Source organism: Heterocephalus glaber, unplaced genomic scaffold (genome assembly GCF_053883595.1).
Source record: "Heterocephalus glaber isolate CG9 unplaced genomic scaffold, H.glaber_assembly_v1.0 deba00001550, whole genome shotgun sequence".
In the NCBI taxonomy this organism is placed as follows: Eukaryota; Metazoa; Chordata; class Mammalia; order Rodentia; family Bathyergidae; genus Heterocephalus; species Heterocephalus glaber.
The window spans coordinates 7,895,523-7,915,523 of NW_028258343.1; the positions used below are offsets into that span (position 1 = coordinate 7,895,523).

A 20,001-nucleotide genomic window follows, 5' to 3' on the forward strand; every position below is an offset into this window, starting at 1 on the left:
CTGTCGGTCTTCCAATAAACTCCATATTCAATGACACTTGGAGACATCTATAACTTTAAAGATCAGTGTATGAACTGAATGGTAATGGAGGGAAGAATAATCTGGAGGGAAGTTTGCCAAGGTAGAGACTGATGGCAAGTAAGTGGAACTGCCCATATCAACCTAGAGAGCTTCAGAAACTGGAGGTACAAAATTCCTCTAATATCAGGGCAAAGTATGCCACTAAAAGATCTTTCTGAAAGAGTAACCATGCCCAAAGACCCACTGGTAATCCACAAAAGCTAGGAAGTCACTTCTTCAATTAGTGGAAAAGTTGGGTGATATTCTCCAGAGAAACTAACGCAAAGTGACTATGGATTCCAGCCTCTAGACCCGAAAGAGGGCAGCAAAACAGAAAACAACAGAATTCCAAAAGATCTGCTTTAAGGTGGCAAACCTCCCAGACAATTCCTCCACTCCAAGTTCCTCAAAGTGCAAATCCAAGATTACTAAAAAATTTAAAAGGAAAACAAAATAGTATGACAATTAGTAACTTTGATACTCGTAGCAAAGCAAATAAATACTTGCTAAAATTCCTATTTGTTACTTATTGCAATAAGAACCTGAGACCTGAGTCATTACAAGACTAACCCTAGTGAAAGTTCTTTTAATGAATTGATAGAGACACACCAATCATCCTAGGACACTTTTGTACTGCACTACAAAATTACCCCTTACTTTGTGTTTCCGATGCATGTAAGTGTAGAGTCATTTACTGTGTCATGAGAAGGAACCCACCTTTCATGCTCATTTCGTAGGTCATTTTTAATCCTGCACTTCATAGACACTGAACCATTCATTCCCTATCACGGTAGGAGGCGAATGGTCATGACTGACAGCTAATAAGTGGAATTTGAACCTAGCTTTGCCAATGCATATTACATACCTCTTGTCCTTCCAGCTCACTTGCCCTTTTGTATTAATTCCAACGATTCTTCAGTGTTACCAAGGATTTTCAATAGACTGTGCATACCCATTAGTTCCAACAAGAGTTCACTGTCTTGCTTATGTTGATGATCCATCAGTATAGTTAGCATCTTGCAGCCACCATTCTAGGATTGTGTGTTGGGGCGTATTAGGCACCAAGTCCTCCAGGTGCCTCCTGGACATCTTCACCTTTCCCTCTTATTTCTCTAGAACATCACTGCTGCAGTTTCTCTCTGTCCTCCATCATCAGTTTCTTCTTTTGGACTCATTTATATCTATCTACAAACATTTTGCACCTGTCTGTTAAGGGGAAAGCATCTCTGCTATACTTCTTTTCAAGAATGTTGAGCTTCATTGTTCTGTTTTATTTTAGAGCTAAATTATTGCAAAAGTTACATATGATCAATTGCTCATCTTAGTTTTAGAATTTTATTTTGAATTGACAAATAATAATTGTTTGTGTTTATAAAATAAGGTACAATGTGATATTTTGATATAGGTATATATTATGGAATGATTATATCAAGGAAATGAAACACTTCATCTAGTTATTTTTTTGTAGCAACAATCTTTAAAATTTATTTTTAGCAATTTTGAAACATACATTATTATCCACCATGATCACCAGGTTGTGCTACAATTATGTCTATCTGTAACTTTATACTCTTTGGTCAACATCTTTCCATTCTCCACTCCCACCCTCGCTCAATCTGTGGTAACTACCTTTCTACTCTCCATTCTGTAAGTTTGAACCTTTTTTTTCAAGATTCTACACATAAGTGAGATCATGAAGTATTTATCAGAAGGAGAAGGAGAAGGAGGAGAAGGAGGAGGAGGAGGAGGAGAAGGAGAAGGAGGAGAAGGAGGAGAAGGAGGAGGAAGGCGAGGAGGAAAGGAAGAAAAAGAAGTAGAAGAAGGAGGAAATTCTATTAATTGTGATAACAAGGATGAATGGAGGACATTATGCTAAGTGAATTAGCCAGGCTTCTCTTTCTTCTCTTCCCAAGCTACTCCATTTTGGTTTCTAACTCAGCAGTTCCACCATTACTACTCCTGCCAGAATTAATAAGAAGCTTTAGGTTGCAATTTCCAAGTGTCTAATCTGTTTTCTCAGAAATATTAATACTACAGAGCCCTTCCTTCTTGAAACATGTTCCTCTTTTGGCTTCCGTAATGACACATGTTCCTGCTTTTGTTCACATTTACTAATTGCTCTTCTATGCTAGTAGTCTTCTTTGCTATTTCTTCTTCCCCTTTAAATTAGTCCCAGAGCATGGTCTCAGCTCACTTCTCTTCTATGTACATCTGGATAGTAGGTGTAATTATTCTCAGAGCATTAAATGCCACCCGTGTGGTGATTCCTAAATCTGCCTTTAAACTCTAGATATATGGGCCAGTTACCTTTTTCATATCTTTGCTTAGTCTTCTATAAGCAACTCATGTTTAACAGGTTCCCATTCCTCCAAAACTACCCCTCTTCGGTAGGAACTTTCACCTATGCTATCCATGCAGTTGCTCAAGCCTAAAACTTGGGTGTCTCCTTCATTCTACCGTCCTCAGTCTCCTGCTTCAGACTACCCTAAGTCTCATTGCTTCAATCTCCAAATAATATCTTGAATCTGCCTACTTCTTTCTGCGTCTTTACTACCAAACCCAATGCAGGCCATTAATACCTTCCACACAAGTTACTGCAACACCCAGTGATCACCATGCATAAGTTAGCGTTCTCCAGAGAAACAATCAATAAACAGGATGAAGAAAGTGAGACAGTGAGAGAGGAAGAGGGAGAGAGGGAGAGAGGGAGAGTGAGAGAGATGAGAAGGAATTGGCTTGTGATGTGTGCACGGAGGCGGGCCAGTCCAGAACCTGTAGGGTGGGCCAGCAGGTGGGAGATGCAGAAAAGCCAGTGTTGGAGCCTGCGTCTCAAGGCATCTGCAGTAGAATTATAAAAAGCCAATGTCACAGAAGTCTGAAATCCAAAGAGAGTGTAGGAGGTTTCTCTCTTGCTCACAGAACACCAGTCTTATTTGTGATTCATGCTGTATTTCCCCTGAAGATTGGCTCAAGATTTGCTACCCATTATCCTTAGTCCCAAACCCAGTAACTTTTTGCTACTCCCATTTCTACCTCCCTAGTGAATAGCACTCACTGTTACTTCTTTCCTGGATTGTGCAACAGCCTGCAGAAAAGTCAGCCTCCTCTGCATTTTGACCTCTCTAGAGCACATTTCCACACATGTCAGATCATCCTCTTGTCTACTGAAACACCTCCAGTGACTTCTGTAGGGGAGGAAATAAAAGTTTCCCTCTACCCTCTGAGTTTCTCAGGTCTGCAGAAAAACCTGGATTATGTGTGCGTACAACATGCATATATGTATACAGAAGAACTCAGGAAGAATGGTAATTCAAAGGGGTGGTTGGAATTTTGAGCTTATATCTCATCTTAACAAAGGGTGATAAGTTTGTGCAGAAATAACAAGCAAAGGGTAACAGGTTTGGGTCCTTGGAGCAGTAAATTGTGAGAAGGTAGATGCTTTTGGTAAAATTTATGCAGACCCATCTTAGTGCTCATTTCCCATCTGCAGTGATAATGGCCATTTTCTTCGTTCTGATGCGGGAGAATTGAGAGAGAAAACGTTCATAAAAATAGATCCGTGCCTGGCTGTTAAGCAAATAGGAGGACAGAGAACTGTTTGTGTTTTCTTCTTCCTAATTGCCTTCAGCTCAAAACAATCCTAATACCAAAGTGGTAATATTTCAAGATGACATGTTCTCACCTCGTTCATTAATTCATTTTACAAAATCCTGTGCCTGCCGTTCTTCCCATGAGGCACCTATCCTGGCCTTTTGCACTTCCTTAGACTTCATTCCTTCTTTCTTCCTCAAATCTGGCCTGTCCATTCTTGATCTTCCATGCAGGTAAAGTGGGTACTGCCTCAGGGCATTTGAACACACTTCTCCTAGTGTGAACCATTCTGCCTTCCCTTAACTGCTGGGTCTAATCCATTTAATTCAAGTCTCTTTGCCACAGCATCTTATTGGAGAAGCATACCTTGACAACTCTATAGAAAATAACACTGTTATCCTCTTTCTCTAATATTTTCTTGCTTTATTTTTCATGAAATGTATCACCATATATATACTGTTTTTATTGCTTGACTATTTTGCCCCACCCAAACCAACTGGAATATGAGTTCCATTAAAACATTATTTTTTTGTTCATTGTTATAGTGACAGCACCTAGAACAATTCTTACCATATAGCAGTTAACCAATACTTTTTATTCAATTCATAAATGAATGGCTGAAGAGGAAAATTCTTACTTACTTGGATGAATGTAGCCTTTGTTCTTGCATTTCTTCCAAGGAACTATACTATGTTTGATTTCTTTTACCTGTTAGTGATTCCCAGTATTCAAGACCATAAACTTTGCAAAATCAATGCATAGATACACAGACTCTCAGAAATATTAACTAACATTCATCCAACTGGTAAAAACCAGGGTAATAAAATAGCAGAGAAACCTCGATTGCAGATCCATGTCTTTTTCTTTGCATTTCTTTTGACCAGAATGGCTTCTGGAACCTTTGTATAAATGTTGCTGGTAAGAACAGCTGGACGGGGGTTGGTGGATTAAACGTATAGGGTTGCCATAAGAAAAAAAATTGTGTTTTACTCCTCATTGCCTAAAGTCTTTTGGGCAATGTCTCTGTGTCCATAGGGTTGGTATGAAGATTAAAGAGGTATTATATGTAATTATCTAAATAAAATGTTATGTACAGATAAATAATTAAAAGTGGTGGTGATTATTGTCAATATTAACATTTATAAAATGTTAGTTAATGATTAGTCTTCTGTGTAATTCAGGGAAGACTAAAGAGGTTCCAGTGCCTATAAAAACTTCAGTACAGGTCTGGGGATTTAGCTCAGTGGTTCCGCCGCCTGCCTCCCAAGTTCAAGGACCCGAGTTCAATCCTCAGTACCAAAATAAAACAAAACAAAACAAAACAAAACAAAAAGAAGCTTCAGTACATGAAGTTCCTAAAAGCCAATATTCATCACCAAACTATAAGAACTGGGCTTACAATACCTGCCCTGTCAGCTTAAAAATAACGTATAATTTGTTCTGATTTTCTCATAGGAAAGGAGGATTCATAGAAATAGAAGCAAAGTAAAATATACCCTTCAAGCCCTTGAAAAGAGTGAGATGTGATTGAGAATCAGCAGGCTTGCATCAGCAACAAGTCATGTCCTCCATGGGTTGATACCTAGAATGTTTAAGTTAACAAATCAGGACAATATAATATCTCTTTCTATATAGTCTCCCGTGATAATTTGAGGGCTTCATTTGGGAAAACATATGGGATAAGAATAAAGCAAGACACCTTACCAAATGGTTGAAGATGTTGATTAAAAGCAGATCATTATTCCTAGGAAGAGGTCCTCTTCTATTCCACAACAACATTGTTATCTCACCCCAATATAGGAAACAGCATTATTAAATTAAATTCACATGGAGCAAAACATTATAAAAGGTCCTTAAGATTAATGGATCAAATTTCAAAATAATTTCTGCAAAGAGACACACTGAACTGAATGCAATAAAATAAATATACGAGGTTTCCTGAGTATGCAACAGTGCAGAGTGAGATTTCTTAGAGTTCTCATGGAAAGACTTGAGGCCAACAGACAGAAAAGGCCAGGAAGGAAAGCACAGTGTGGGGAGTCACTCGGAGCTTATGACAGGAGCAGGGGCCTTTGGCTCCTGGTATGATATGGAATAAGTTGCTTAACCACTTTTAACTTTAATTTCCTATCCTCAAGATAAGGATAATCACTATTTGCAGAAGTTTTGAATTTGTGGAGCCATGATAATTTTGAAACATTACAGTTTTTGCCTTTCCTCAGTTTATTTTCCCTTCCTCGTCTCCATAGTCAAGCTTCTACCCGGAGTGTGTTCACAGCTGCTGGGAAGGTTGGGGCAGAGGAGGGGACAGGAAGCATTCTAAATGTCTGGATTTGTTTTTTATACCTTTTAGCACTAAAGCAACTGAGGGGAGCTGAAGGACATACAAAATTAAAGTATAGCAGAGAAAGAAAAGCTATCTCCCTTGTTCAGTAGAAAGCAGAGAGACATGAGAGCAATGAATGGCTTGAGGGGCTCCGTACCCTGTCTGTCACATAAGAGACCCAGTGAGAAGGGCTGCTCGGAGGGACAAGGCTGAAGAAGACTGTGATGTGCCATTGGGGAGAAGAGAAAGCCTGGAAGACTCGTCAACCAGATCCTGTATGGATCAGTGACCAGGGACTGGCACGTTTAATCCTGAGTGACACAGGAAAGTTAAATACCAGTGTTCTTCTGTCCTCTCTGCTGCAGAAAACAAAAAAACATAATGAGAGGGGAGGACTTGGATTGAATAAAGACGAATAGGAGATTAAAACAACATTTTCAACTGTGTTGAAGTACATATTTCTTGAACAACTTGATTTGTGGAATAAAATTTATGTGCTCTCTGGCACATAGTAGCAAACCAACTTATTATAACTATGTCTACTCTGGCTATACATATTTTACGTGGCTGCTCAATAAATCAACACTAACTTTTATTTGTACAACAGTACTACCCAATTCAGTTTTGAAGGTGGAGGTGTGGAATCCACCATGAGTATCTTGTGAAGAGGGCTGGTGTTGACTCACGCCTAGTTTGGGCAGGGCAATCAGATGTGCAGTAAGAAGCCAGACACTGAACAGTTAAAATCACCAGCACTGTGAACACTGAATAAAGGAAGACTGAGGGGGAAGATGATGGCTGTCTTCAGATATCTGAAAGACTTATTGTGGGTGATAGAATGTCCTTGTTCTTAATTGGTATGTTGAAGGCATGAATGTTTGATTTAATCCTCAGAAAGCGGAAGTTTCTCATAGCTGAGTGTTCATCAATGTCAAGGAATTCAAACAGATGCCCAATGTTCATTTTGTCTGGAATGTGGCCAGGAGATTCCGGCATGCGGAGGAATGTGGTCCTGGCACTTTCAGTTTTAGGATGATATGATATGTGGCAGCTGACAGAACCAAATTCCAGGAAATATACTCAGTGTTCTATGTCCTTAGCTCACGGAGTCTGTCCAAAATCCTTGTTAAAATTACCTATTATAAGAAGTATTGTTCTTATTATGCAGATCAGGCTTAAATACACATAACAAACTGCTAGAGTTCACAGCTCCTGTGAATTACAGGGCATATTTTGAACTCAGTTCTGTTGCATTAAAAGGCCGTGTACTTTCTAACATATACTCCATTTCTCTAACATGCTCTTTCAAAGATAATGAACAAATCTTAGTTCGAGGACAGAACTGTCAAAATATACCATTGTTACTAATATGCTAATGACAGGCACAGGTGCATTGACATATTTTTAATGGTGGTTCGTATGGTTATATAGAAACATCGATGCATAAATTACAACACATAATTTATGGTATGTTAATATATCCTACCTTCTAGAGGAATGTGAATTTGCTTTGGTTAATGTGGTAGTTAATTGTACTCCTTAATTTGGCTCAGCCCTGGTGCTCAGATGTTTGGTCAGACATTATAGCTATTTCTGTGATGGTATCTTGGGATGAGATTAACATTGAAATTGGGCAGTTTTGCATGATGTCCTCCAGATGCATCTGTCTTGTGAAAGTGACACAATTTCTGTCCCATCTGGTGATGCACAGCTGTACATAATTCCAGCAGTCTGAGAGCATCACAGTTTAAGTCCAGCCTGGGCAATTTAGTAACTTAGTGTGAACTTGTCTCAACATAAAATTTTTAAAAAGGGCTGGAGATGTAGCTCAGTGTGAAGGCCTTGAGTTTAATCCCCAATACCACACACACACAGACACTCATACCCCTATAATTTTCTTCTTCTGTAAAGCTAAATAGCATTCCCTTGTGTGTATATATACTGCTACATCTTCTTTATCCTCCCATCTATTAAGGAACAAAATTAAAAAACAAACAAAAAACACCTCATGATCTTACTTATGTGTGGAATATAAAACAAGCTCCTAGAATGGTGGTTACCATAGGTTGGGGGTCTGGTGGAATTGGGAGATTTTGGTCAAAAGGGTACCAATTAGATGCAAGGAATACATTTTTGAGATCATTTGTACAACATGGTGACTACATAACGTTAAGTGAAATAAGACACACAAGCTTAAATATTGGATGGTTCTCTTGAAGGATAAATTTAAATATATATATGTATTTATATGGAAAAATAGAGGATAGATAAATAGGAAGTAGGGAAATCTTTTTCAAATAGATGGGAACGTAAGATGGAGGGGAAGGAAGGGAAGAGAAAGGGGATAGAAAATAAAATTACTGAAGGGGAAAGTTGAAAATAGAGCTTTTGGAAATGGGAAGGGAATTAGGAGTTGGAAGGAACAGGGAGGAAAGGGAGGGGTAGGGATGAAGAAAAAGAAATAAGATGTATTGTTGTATACATGTACCAACTCCTCACTATAAAAGTAATCATTATGTACTGTACATTATTTAGTTTGATTTCATTATTCCACATTGTATACACACATCAAAATATTACATTGTAACTCATAAACATATATAATTTGTCAATTAAAAATAAAAAGTAAATTTAAAATAATCTTAATAACTATTTTACAAATCAGTAGACCTTGAATCACATAGATTATCTTTCACTATGTGGATGAGCCTCATAGTGGTCACATGAAGGCCTAACAGAATATAGTCTGCTCCCGCGAGAAAGGAATTCTGACTGCAGACAGCCTTCCCTGTCCTACACAACTATTTCTTATTTTTTATTTTTATTTTTTTTTCCTACATAACTCTTTATAGCTTTCGGACACACCTCCAAAACTGAGGCTACCAATGCCTTCATATAAATGTCTCTATAAACCTATATTCCTCCTGTTGCCTTTAGGCTCCTGGTTCCTTTTAGCCTTAAAATATCCAGGGGAACAACTACCTAAGGACTAGGAAGCACCCGAGCCTTCAGATGAGACCACAGCCATAAACTGCTATTTTGATAGTCTTATGAGGGACTTTAAGTTGCATCCAGATTCCTAATCACAGAACTGTGAAGTAAGGTTGTTTAAATCAGTTCTATGAGTGGAACCTAGTAACTTTCGTTGGCATAAGCCGCACCTGAACTGGTCCTCGGGAACCTGGGTCCGAACACCAGATTGCTTCTAAGTAGTTTGTGCAAACTTTGCACCTCTGGGTCTCATTTCCCAACCCATGCTACTTCCCTTAAATGTGGTAATTCAGTGTCTCGATTAATCCTGATATTTATTCATTAAAATAAATGCTGATATAAGTCACAAGTAGAATGCACCCTGGAGCATCAGGCCTCTGGATTTGCTGGCCGCATAGCAGCTTCCTTTCTACCTGTAGCTGTCTGAACTAGTCTCACTCTACCTCTTCTTCGACAGTGGCCAGTGAAATCATTTTTCCTGGGCTCCTGTGTACGGCCCGTGCATGTTCACAACATAAGCCGAGTTGAGTTGTTCCTGCTCTGGATGCGTGTACCGCTCCGACATTCAAAGCTTCGCCTCACGCATTTTGTGAATCAACTCTGACAATACACAGTGGGAAGGGACCCTTCTGCCAGCGACCAGGGAGGTGTGTCCATGTCCCTTTGTCAGCAGCCACGCAGAGCCAGCAGGGGACTTGCTGCAGTGAATAGCTGGATTTGCACTGGCAAACCAACCCTACTAAAGATGCTGTGTGAGTATCTTGTCGGCCCCTTGTTAATATCCCCTCATTTTTATACGAAAGCGTGAGAGAGAGAGAGGAAAAGGCAAGAGGCCGCGGGAGAGAAAAAGAAAGAGGAAAGAGCAAAGCTAAGAGATCAGGACAGAAAAGTAAAGCAAGGGCCCGGAGCTGGGCGGAGGGGCCGCGCAGGGACTCGGGCGGCCGGGGGCGCACAGCCGCGGGCCGGAGACGCAGATGCCCCGTGAGCGCCCGCGCTGCGAGCGTCTTTTTTTCTCCGGCCTGGGTTCAGTGTGGCGGCTTTCGGGTGACCTCTGGCTCTGCCCTGTGCCCTCCCCGCCTGGGAGCTGCGCCCAGCCCCGCGCCAACCTCCCGCCCCCGCCGCCCCCGCCGCTCTCCCCTCTGCCAGAGCCAGGCGCGCCCGTCCCGCCCCGCGGGGCCACTTCTCCCTTTCTCTCCTCGGGTGGCGACCCGGGCGGGGCAGCCGCGCTTTGGGGACAGCGCGTGCCGCGCACAGCGGGGACCGGGCCGCCCGCGGCCGCCGCACCTGAGCCCCAGCTCCTCGGGCCACGCCGCGGCAGGGAAGCGCGGGCCGGGAGTCGTCTGCGAGGAAGCGGACCTGCGAGCGGCACCCCTCCGCCCAGCGCCGCTCGCCCCAACTTTCTTCCAACTCGCCGCGGGGAGCCCGGAGCTCGGGAGCCGCGCTCGGACTCCGTGGCGCCCGGGGTCCACCTGGCGCCGCCCCGAGCGCGGGCGGGAGCGGCTGCCGGGAAAGCCCGAGAGCTCCCGGGGAGGGCGGCACCGAGGGTCAGCCGGGCGCGGGCCCCGCGGCGAGCGTGAGCGCGGAGCGGGCGCGGCCGGAGGATGAGCTTGCGCCCCCCGGGGCCCGCGGCGCGCTGAGGCCACCATGTAAGTCTCACCTCGGCCCCGGCCCCGGCCCCAGCCTCCCGCCCCCGCTCGCCCAGGGCGTCTGTGACGCGCTCCAGCCGCTTTGGCAGAATAAACCGGTTTGTCTTCACTTCGCCCCTCGAGGCACCAGGAGCGCTGCCAGTCCGAGCCGTGACATGTGTGTGTGGCTTTCTCTCTTCCCCCGGCGAGAGGTGAGCCTCACATTGGGGCGGTGCAGAGCGTAATAAAAAGGGCAGGGCTTCAAGAATGGGCAAAACGTGTTTTCGATTCAAATGAAGTAAAGAGAAACAGCAACCGCTGCTCACTCCAGCACCCTGGCCTGACCAAACAAGCGCTCTCCGGGACCAACACCTTGGAAGGTACTGGTATGCAGCGAAAATGTTGACTTTGCACATTGTCACCTTTGCTGTAGAGTTATTCTTGGATCGCGGTCTTGTTTGAATGGTTCCCCCCCCCCCCCCATTTTAATAACCCACCCTCTTTATTTTCAAGAGCGCAGAAAATGTTCGCAGTGTACTTGGTAGATGAAAAAGTAATTAAGGAATATGCCATCTTACCTGATCTGGGGACTGCTTGTAGAATTGGGGGTGAGGTGGGGAAGGCCAGGCTGCAAGGGTTAGAGACCAAAAATGTTTTGCTTCTGTGGAATTGTCATCAAGTGGTGAGGTGCCTCACAGTGACCCAGCGAAAAGGGTGGCTGAACACCTCGGCTTTCCAGAATGGAAAAAGGAAGATTGTTCTCAGAAGAGCCAAGTGTATTTTTGTGGCCAACTTAGTTGCTTTTTCTTGCAATGTATAATTTTCCCTCTGCAGTTTTATTTATTCTTGGGCAGACACACTGACATATTTTACCCACTTCCACTACTTAATGTACAAGTTTTTAGAAATTGATACGGGGGGCTCCCCGCCCCCAAGAGTTGTTTCCACTTGAATTTCCTCTTTTAGTTTAGTATCTTGGGAAAAGACTGCCCTTAAGGCCTCTTTTTCCTTTACTTTCACTGTCCAATGCCCCCCCCCCCTTAACCTGGGAGAAAGAAGTGCCCACAAGGCCAGCATTCCACAGCTTTCTTCTTGGTAGTGTGAAGTGCAATAAGAATTGAACCATTTATTTTTATTACACTTATTCCACACCTGTGAGTTTTAAAGTTTCATTTATGCCAGTGAAATCAGCAAGGTATAACTTGAAAGAATTTATTTTGGGTTGCAGCCAATAGTCTAATAGAAGACTTGTTCTCATATATAGACAACATATTGAATGAATAAATTTGTTTTCAACTTTTTCAATTTTTCCTAAAAATAAGGGAGGGGTTTTAACTGCAGATATTTATCCAGCTTCTTTTGAGCTTTCCTAGGTATTGAGCTCTCATGGGAAAAAAGCTTATTACACATTTTTAAAATGTGGATATCAGTTTTAAAAATGAAGGATATGAGACTGATCAGTGAGTAGTGTAACAAAGTTCTGAGAATGAAATTCAGTTTTATAATCCACTTGAATTCTGTGTGGTTAAGAAAATTATGTCTTTATAGAGTGAAAGCATGGATAGTTGATCATACAGGGTTCAGTATCTTGATTTGCGTTCCTTTATTGGGCTATTTTGAGTGAAAGGTTTTCCATGTCTTTCTAGATTGTAACTGTTTTTTTCTTTTTGTTCCTTGTAATTCGTATGGAATAATTCAAGATCCTTTTAGATCTTTGTCCTGATCCATTTTAGATATTGGCATATGAAAATATATGGAAATAATGCCAATCTTTCCAAGGTAACTATTTCCATCTTGTTGAAAATTGCTAACACGGGGAACTAAACTATATTATCTTTTTAATTTTAATACATTCAAGTACACAAACTATTTTGCCTATTTATAGAGGAAGAATATTTACATATTCTTATGCTCAGGTCATGAAATTCTAGACCTTATAAATATATTTAGGAGTTGTACTGACTATGTGTTTCTCATGCCCTAAGAAATTTAATAGAGTTAGCAAGACTTGCATTAACTGGTCTCAGCTGCATGAAGCCACTGTTCCCTTTTCAGCTTATATAAATTACATGACATTGTGCTTTTCTGATGTGAATGGTGAATGAGACTATTGTCTGTTGGCTTATGGGAAATATTAGAAGCCTGTAGTTTTACTGCCTAATGTCACTCTAATTTCTGGAAATAATGATTTGTGAGAGATTCCACTTATATATTAAAAATAAACTGAGAACCACTTCTTTAAACCTGACCATTTTTAGAACTGCCTGGATGTCTTACTGAGTTTACATTTCTGGTAGTCTAGAGACTATTTAGAATTTAGACTAAATAGAAGAAGACTGTTCAACGTGGGTGGTATACATGGGCAAAAACTGTATCTTTCCATTACATTTCTAATTTGGGGACATCACTACATTGTCTATATAATAAGACATTAGGATGTATACTAATTGGCTGGAATAACATTTAAGGAATCTATCCTTCGCAACTGAATGCTGGTAGAAGTTGAATGTGGCAACCCGAGTATCATTTTACTTTCCTTTGTAAGCATTACTCAGAATGGAATTATTTGGAAGATCTTAGAAACTTCAAGGTTAACTTACTTATTTAATTAAAACAGAGCAAATGTGACAAAGGTGTAACATATTTAGTTTACAATTGGTTAAAAAAAATCACAAATTGGTAAGAAAAATGTTATGTTCCAGTAGAACATGCCAATCCAAATAAAGGAAATCCAAATTAGACACTACTTTTATCAAACTGATAACGATTAAAGCAATATTACTCAACAATGATGACAGTATCACTAAATAAAAACACTGACATATTGCAGTATAAATTGTGTGTTTAATATATTTAGAAATACTGTTAAACTTTCAAAAAGATGGAGAGAATAAAAATACAAAGAGCACTTGTATATCCTCTACCGAATCACCTATAATATCGACCCCATTTATAAAAAAATCATTCCCCTTTTTCTACACCCATCCCCCACCCACACACATAAGTATTTTTCTGAATCATCTGAGAGTAAGGGGTAGAATCAGGACTTCAGTGTTTACGTTTTTAATTGGAAATTTTAAGATATTTGTATTTTCAAATAGAGTTGTTAAAATACATAAAAGATGCTATATACCCTTTGTCAATTCCCCCACTGGAAACATTTTGTAAAACGATAGTATAAAATAAAAACCAAAATGTTGATACCGATTTTTCTTTTTTTCCAATTTCCTCAGTTTTAGATGTATCTATCCATTTGTGTGTACACATATACATAATTCCCAAGGTTGACTTTTAATCTCACCTGTGGTATAAACCAGTTGTGCATGTTTCTGTTCAAATAAGGTTTAAGATTTGTGAAATCTTAGTGTTAAGAATAAATCAGCCTTTGAAAGTGGGGGCAAACCCAACTTAATAAAAGGACTTAAATTGAGTGATGGAATTGCATTTTCTTTTTCTCTTTTTTTTTCTTTTTAGATACATTGCTTAAGCTAAAGAACATGATTATTAACTGGAAGGAGAAATACTAGTATGAGCAGATTTAAATAAATCAAATTACTTCTCCTTTTACTCTGGAAGAGTTAAGGTATTTTCTCAGCCACTCCTCAACTCCCTTTATGAAAAGATTGGCCAAAGAAACACACTTGTGATATGGGCAAAGAAGTGAATTCTGACTGTTGCTGATATTAATACAATTAGTACCATATCAATTTCTCCACTAATTTCAAAACGTCTCCCTTAGTTTCTCTTTCAATTGTAACTTTGAGGAAACTCCTAGGAGTAGAGAGATGGAAGATAGTAGGGTTTTTTTTTAGCTTATTTTAGTCATGCATTTGGATAAAATCATGCCTTCCAGGGCCCATATCCATGTTAAAGCAATCCAGAAGGGTTACATTCTAAAGCTTTCTGAAACAGGACTCATCTAGTGGTAGCAGCTTGGTTCTCAATTAGCAGCTTGGTTTTCAAAAAGGACAGCTTGGTTGAAAGTGACATAATGTGATCTTGGGCAAATTGTTTAATGTCTTAGTCTTCTCACTGTGAGATGATGGGTTTTACTGCATAATTTTTAGAGCCGTTTCAGATCATCCAAATCTATGACTCTTTTTTACTTTAAAAATGTTCCTGCTCTCTTCGATAGAACTTTGAGACCACAATCAAAATGGCCCAACACTGTAGTGTTTTTAGTAGTCCCTCCTTAGAACCTTAGTAACCCCGTTTGGGATTTTCCACTCTTTTGAGAAAGTTGTTTAAATCTCAGGGATGTGTCTTTACTAAGTGATCCCCTGAGAAGATACACACAGTGCTTTCCTTCCGCTGTTCTATTCTTAATTTATTTGTTTCTGTTCTTCAGTAAACAGTAAAGTGGATGAAAGTTGGCATGTTGTATAGTTTATGTGTGGTTGCAAGTGCTTGCACTGCCCTGGGCCCTTTTCTCTTTGAAATGATGGAGCCTAGAGCCCTTGAGGTCACCATTTGCAGCTATTGCCTGATAAAACTGCTGGCAGCTTGGGTAAAACAACTTTAGGATTGGACATGGAATTCCTAAATGTCAGCACCTTTTATAGTAAAGAAGCTGCATGAGCAAGGTGAAAGGCGAGCAGCCGCATAAAGAAGGTGATTCCTTTTAGACATATACAAGCTTAAGAGCACATATTCATAAAGGAAGATCGTCATGTGCCTCAGAGAGAAAGAAGCTAGGAGTTCACTTGGGCTGATGTTTCCTTCTTTTAACATCTGTAAGGATGGAGGCCAGGTTTGATTGGTCTCCTTTTTTATTTTACTGGGCCTCAGTTTCTTCCTCTACTAAAATGAGGTTAAACGTCGTTTTCTCTGTCCATCTCTAAAGTTGTGTGAGTATGTAATTGTTCTTTTGTTTTAGTAGTGTGCTCATTCATCTCCAGAATGAACGAAGAACACCTCATTCATCTAGCCTCAATAGGAAACTGGCCCATTCTTCCAAATAAGTGAACTTTCTGTGTCACAGAGTTTATCACCTACCCTTGAAAAAGCCCCTATTAAATGCCATGAACTGTTACCTCTCGTTGTATTTGTTGGACAATAACCTATATACAAAAAAAGGACTTAATGTTTAAGTACCTGTATCCTAAACCACACAGTTAGTAGAGGAACCAGTATGTAAGTCTGCCAGTGTAGAATCCACATCCATTGTTGTTATTATTTACTAAAACCTGCTTCTCATAATCAGTAGGTGCTTTTAGCTTCAAATATTTTGGATGAATGTATTAAAAAATACTTTCCATACAAAAAAGTATAATACTCTTCTTAAGCTAGTCCTAGTTTAGAATTTCCAACAGGAGAGCTTCTTGTTGCTGGAACTTTTAGCCTGGCGACTACAAAAGCATAACGTGAATTTCAAACACTATTTAGAATCTCTCTATTCATAGCTGACATGAGTGGCTTATTTCATTTTTGTTCTCAGGTAATCTCAGAAGTGGCATAAAGTCAATTGGTTGGTGTTGGCATATGAGATTAAGCCCATTGTTCATTCTTGTTTAAGTGTTTTCCTTTGACTTCACTGTGAACAGAGTAACCACACTCACACTAGAATGTCTGAAGTGATAGTAACAATAATAACAGCTAATATTTATTGAACACTTGCTGAGTGTCAGGTGTTGTTCTTAAGAAGACATTATCTTATTTGATCATCTTCATAACTCTCTAGACTAGGTTCATTGCAGCTCCTTATTGTACCGCTGAGCAATAGGAAGCACAATGTGATCAAGTAAATTTCCTCAGCGTTGCTTAGTTCCTAAATAGCAAACCCAGCTCTGCCTGATCAATGCTTGTCCTCTTTACTATGAGGTAGTCTCTCTCAGTCAAAGAAAGATTCAAAATGCAGTCTTGAGGCAAGTGCAGGAATCACTTGATACCTACTTTACTCTTTTTAGTATTTCTCTTCCTGATCTTCTGGTTTTGTATTTAGCATTCCACATTTATCCAAGTGAGCAAACTTTAGACTTTAAGGAAGGCACTACTGTGATTATTTGCCCTTCATTTTAGTGATGGAGAGACTGAACTACCATTGTAGGCAAGCTAACTTTATGAGAGCTGGAAATTTCTTACTGCTACCTAGCTATGTATGCTTGCTACTCATTTTTGGTCCTATTAGGCTACTGGCTTTTATACTTGATGTTTCCTTCGTGGGCTTGCTTCTTTTGAGGGTGCTGGGACAGTTGAATATATCATACTGTTTTCAGCCAAGAAAATATGGATATTCCTTTCTAAATATTAAATATAATTTTTTGTTTAAAGATCAGGTCTTTGTGCATAAGGATTATTTGAGAGTTTTAAAGGTACCCCCCCCCAATGTCATTTACTGGTTTCAGTTACTTGTTCAGTAGCTGTTTAAAAACATCAATATCTATTGTTATATATAAAGATTTCAACATTTTTTTGGAACGGTAATGCTTCAGTACTTCATTTTAGTAAAAGAGCTTCAGAAATATATTTTTATTTAAGTATTCCCATGTGTAGAGCAGCAAACACTGTAAAATGATAACATTTTTTTAAGTCTGCATTTCTGAGAAATCTTATCAGAGACTGATACAAATATCCTCCTGCTTCCCAGATGGGTGTGTTTCTTGGGAGGCTGGAGCTGAAATTGCTTTATTTTTAAATAAAGGTTGTTTCTTGTTGAACTGTCTGAGTATTAACCCATCTTCATGAAGAACCCACCTATGAAATATATTCTGATAAGGAAGGGGCCATCAGGTAGCAAGTAGAACATGTGCATTTGTTTTGCTTTTGCTAATTAGCTTGAAGGAGGTGATTAGGTTGTCATCTTTCCATCTCCATCCTCAGCTGGAGTTGTAGCTCAGTCAGTGGTAGAGCACTTGTCTAGCCCGCAGCAGGCTCTGGGCTCCATCTCCAGTACTACAAGAGACAAAAGGCAGACAAAGGTCTCTATTTTCCAGTCCCTGCTGGGAACCTACATTTTTGTGTTATTGTCATCAAGCTTTACTGAACACCAAGTATACTGAATTGGAGTTTCTTTCCTTTCAGGTCGTTTCATTCAGGTAGAATGTGGAACTACCATTGGAAATGGAAGCCAAGCACTCTTCTATTCTTATTTATTCTGTGTATCATGTGTGTTCCTCTCTCAGGTAAGTCTTTCTCTTTGAAACTGCAAATGTAATAATGACTTCATTGTCTTCTATGCAAATGTGCTACTTATTTAAGTTATCTTAATTTCTCTCTGTCTCTCTCTTTTTCTGTCCTGTGTTTGTCTGTCTTTGGTCTCTATGCTCTCTCCGAATTCTGCATGAATACTGTTACTTTGATCATTACTTCACTTTCTAACGAGTTTATTTCTTTAATCTTTGTTGTCTTTCTTCTCAATTTATTTAGCCCATATTGAGTGATGAGATAACTACATAACTGACTTTGAAAAAGTACTAGCTGTTTCCTCTACTCTTAAATAAATAAATATGCAGCACTTAGTTCTCTTTTCATGTTTTACTATAATTATTATGAGAAATACAGACTTTGCTATTTTCATTCATTCTAATGTTATAACCATCTTGCAAAATCAAATAGGAATTTGAAATTATACCTTTTAGGTAACACAGTTCATTTAGTTTATCTGGTGTGGAAATTTTAATTTTTAATTACAGCATCTTTGGAATTAAAATATGTTTTTAAATTGCATTTTTCTGATGTTTCAAATAAGATCCTTTGGGTGGAGAAAAATAAATTTTCTGTAAACAGATAATTATATAAATAAACTAGTGATGCTGAGGAATGGGCCTGATGTTTAGAAGAGAACTGTTTCTTCATTTGGTTTTGTCACTGAAAAAATTGCATTTTTCCTGTCTACTCCTTTTTACTCTTTATTTTCTCCCACTATGTTTCTTCAGTTTATTTTCTTTCAGAATAAATCTGCATTGTCAATTAAGAAAACTGTTATTCTTGAAGTCTTATGTACTTATTGTGTGGGATTTAATTAAGATTTGTAAATTCCATGTTTATAATATGTCTGCTATTATAATTGAAGCATTTAAACAATCATGGGAATAGATTATTTGCTAGAAGTGCTTACTCATAGATCAAGAGATTCAACTTGTGTTAATATGTAAGATCTTTATTCCAAGCCACCAAGTGTTTAAGACTTTCAGCTACTTACTTCAGAAATCTCTGACATTTATTTAAAGACTCAAAACAAAACTGATCTTTGGGTGAATTTTTGTGTGTATATTTAGAGCATCATTATAAAGTAATTGTTTTGCTCTTCAGTCACTGCTAGAAAAAGATATTTGTAACTAAGGATAGAGGGAGTTTTTATGATGCATAGTGTTGAGCTTTTTAACTTTTAACTTTTCAGTGTGGTTCTTCAAGAACCAGTCACACGGTGTAAGAAAAACTATGAAATGAAAATGAGTCGAAGTCTATTTACTTTTTCATTAGGCTAGGCCTTTGTAAATGTTAAATGTTTCTTCAGAGCTCAAATTGTATTTCAGGATGTCAGCATTTTAAGCGATGTATGTATTTTCCTGTTTTTTTAGTCCTTTGAATAAGTGAAATGAAGCACGATTTTAGGCATAAAGAAGAAATACCCTAGGCTGAGGCAAAAGAAGCCCCCCAAGGTACAGAATATAAGGAGGTGCTCAACTCACAGATGTGAGAATTGTAACCTAAATTTGCTAAGTTACCCTCTTACACAAGAATTTCTTTCATTGCCCAGTTTTTTTGTGTGCATTGAATAAGGTTTTATGAGTTTTCAGTGTTCACTGATGAAGCCAGAATGTTTTGCATCTGAAGTTCTCTACCTGTGACTCACTTAAAATGCTACTACCTCACACATGAATGAATGAACTCCCCAAACTATTTCAGAGGTTATTAGCATTGTAATATAAAATTCTTATTTTATACACTAACTCAGCAAATGAGTTACTTCAAATGAACACACAAACCATTTAAAATAATATTTACTGTAACTTTCGATATGTCTAATTTTTAAAGTCTTGCCTCTTGCATGAATCAAAGTTCAGTGTTATGTGTTTGAAGAGTACGTAGTATGGAACTGTGATGTTCTATCTTCATTTACATACCCTGACTTTCTTTACTTCTCTGGATAATCCCTGCACTAATCAGGGACTTCAAATGGCATCTTCATGCTCATTTTCCCCAAATCTTTATCTTCAGTTTCAACTCCTTTCTGGACCTTAGCGAATCACCTGTCCAGTTGCTGATCTTCACAACCCTTAGATAGTAGGCCTCAAACTTCAAGTGTACAATAGTGCTCTTGGTTCCTACCCCCATGCTCCAAATCTTCTTCCTCAGTCTTTACAACCCATTGTACATCCTTCGGTTCACTCTTACCCTCACTGGTTTCTAGAGACATTGGCCTTTTTATTCCTTGAACATGCCTTCCTAGCATCCTCTTTTTCCTAA

General features: G+C 39.3%; 1 protein-coding gene across 23 annotated transcripts in view; it reads left to right on the top strand.

Moving 5' to 3' along the window:
• The first annotated feature begins 9,535 nt into the window (after positions 1-9,535).
• Positions 9,536-20,001, top strand: part of Adgrg6 (adhesion G protein-coupled receptor G6) — a 130,443-nt gene continuing 119,977 nt past the window's right edge. For 2 of the 23 annotated variants that reach the window (XM_087190032.1, XM_087190041.1), the window contains exons 1-3: positions 10,684-10,973; positions 12,294-12,372; positions 17,614-17,714. In XM_087190032.1, the coding sequence (XP_087046158.1) occupies positions 12,347-12,372; positions 17,614-17,714 (127 nt within the window). In that variant the 5' untranslated portion in view covers positions 10,684-10,973; positions 12,294-12,346. Of the gene's footprint in view, positions 9,721-10,648; positions 10,974-12,293; positions 12,373-14,067; positions 14,177-15,824; positions 17,511-17,613; positions 17,715-20,001 lie in introns of those variants that run through there. The other 21 variants (XM_087190042.1, XM_087190040.1, XM_087190036.1 and 18 more) reach the window with 20 other exon arrangements.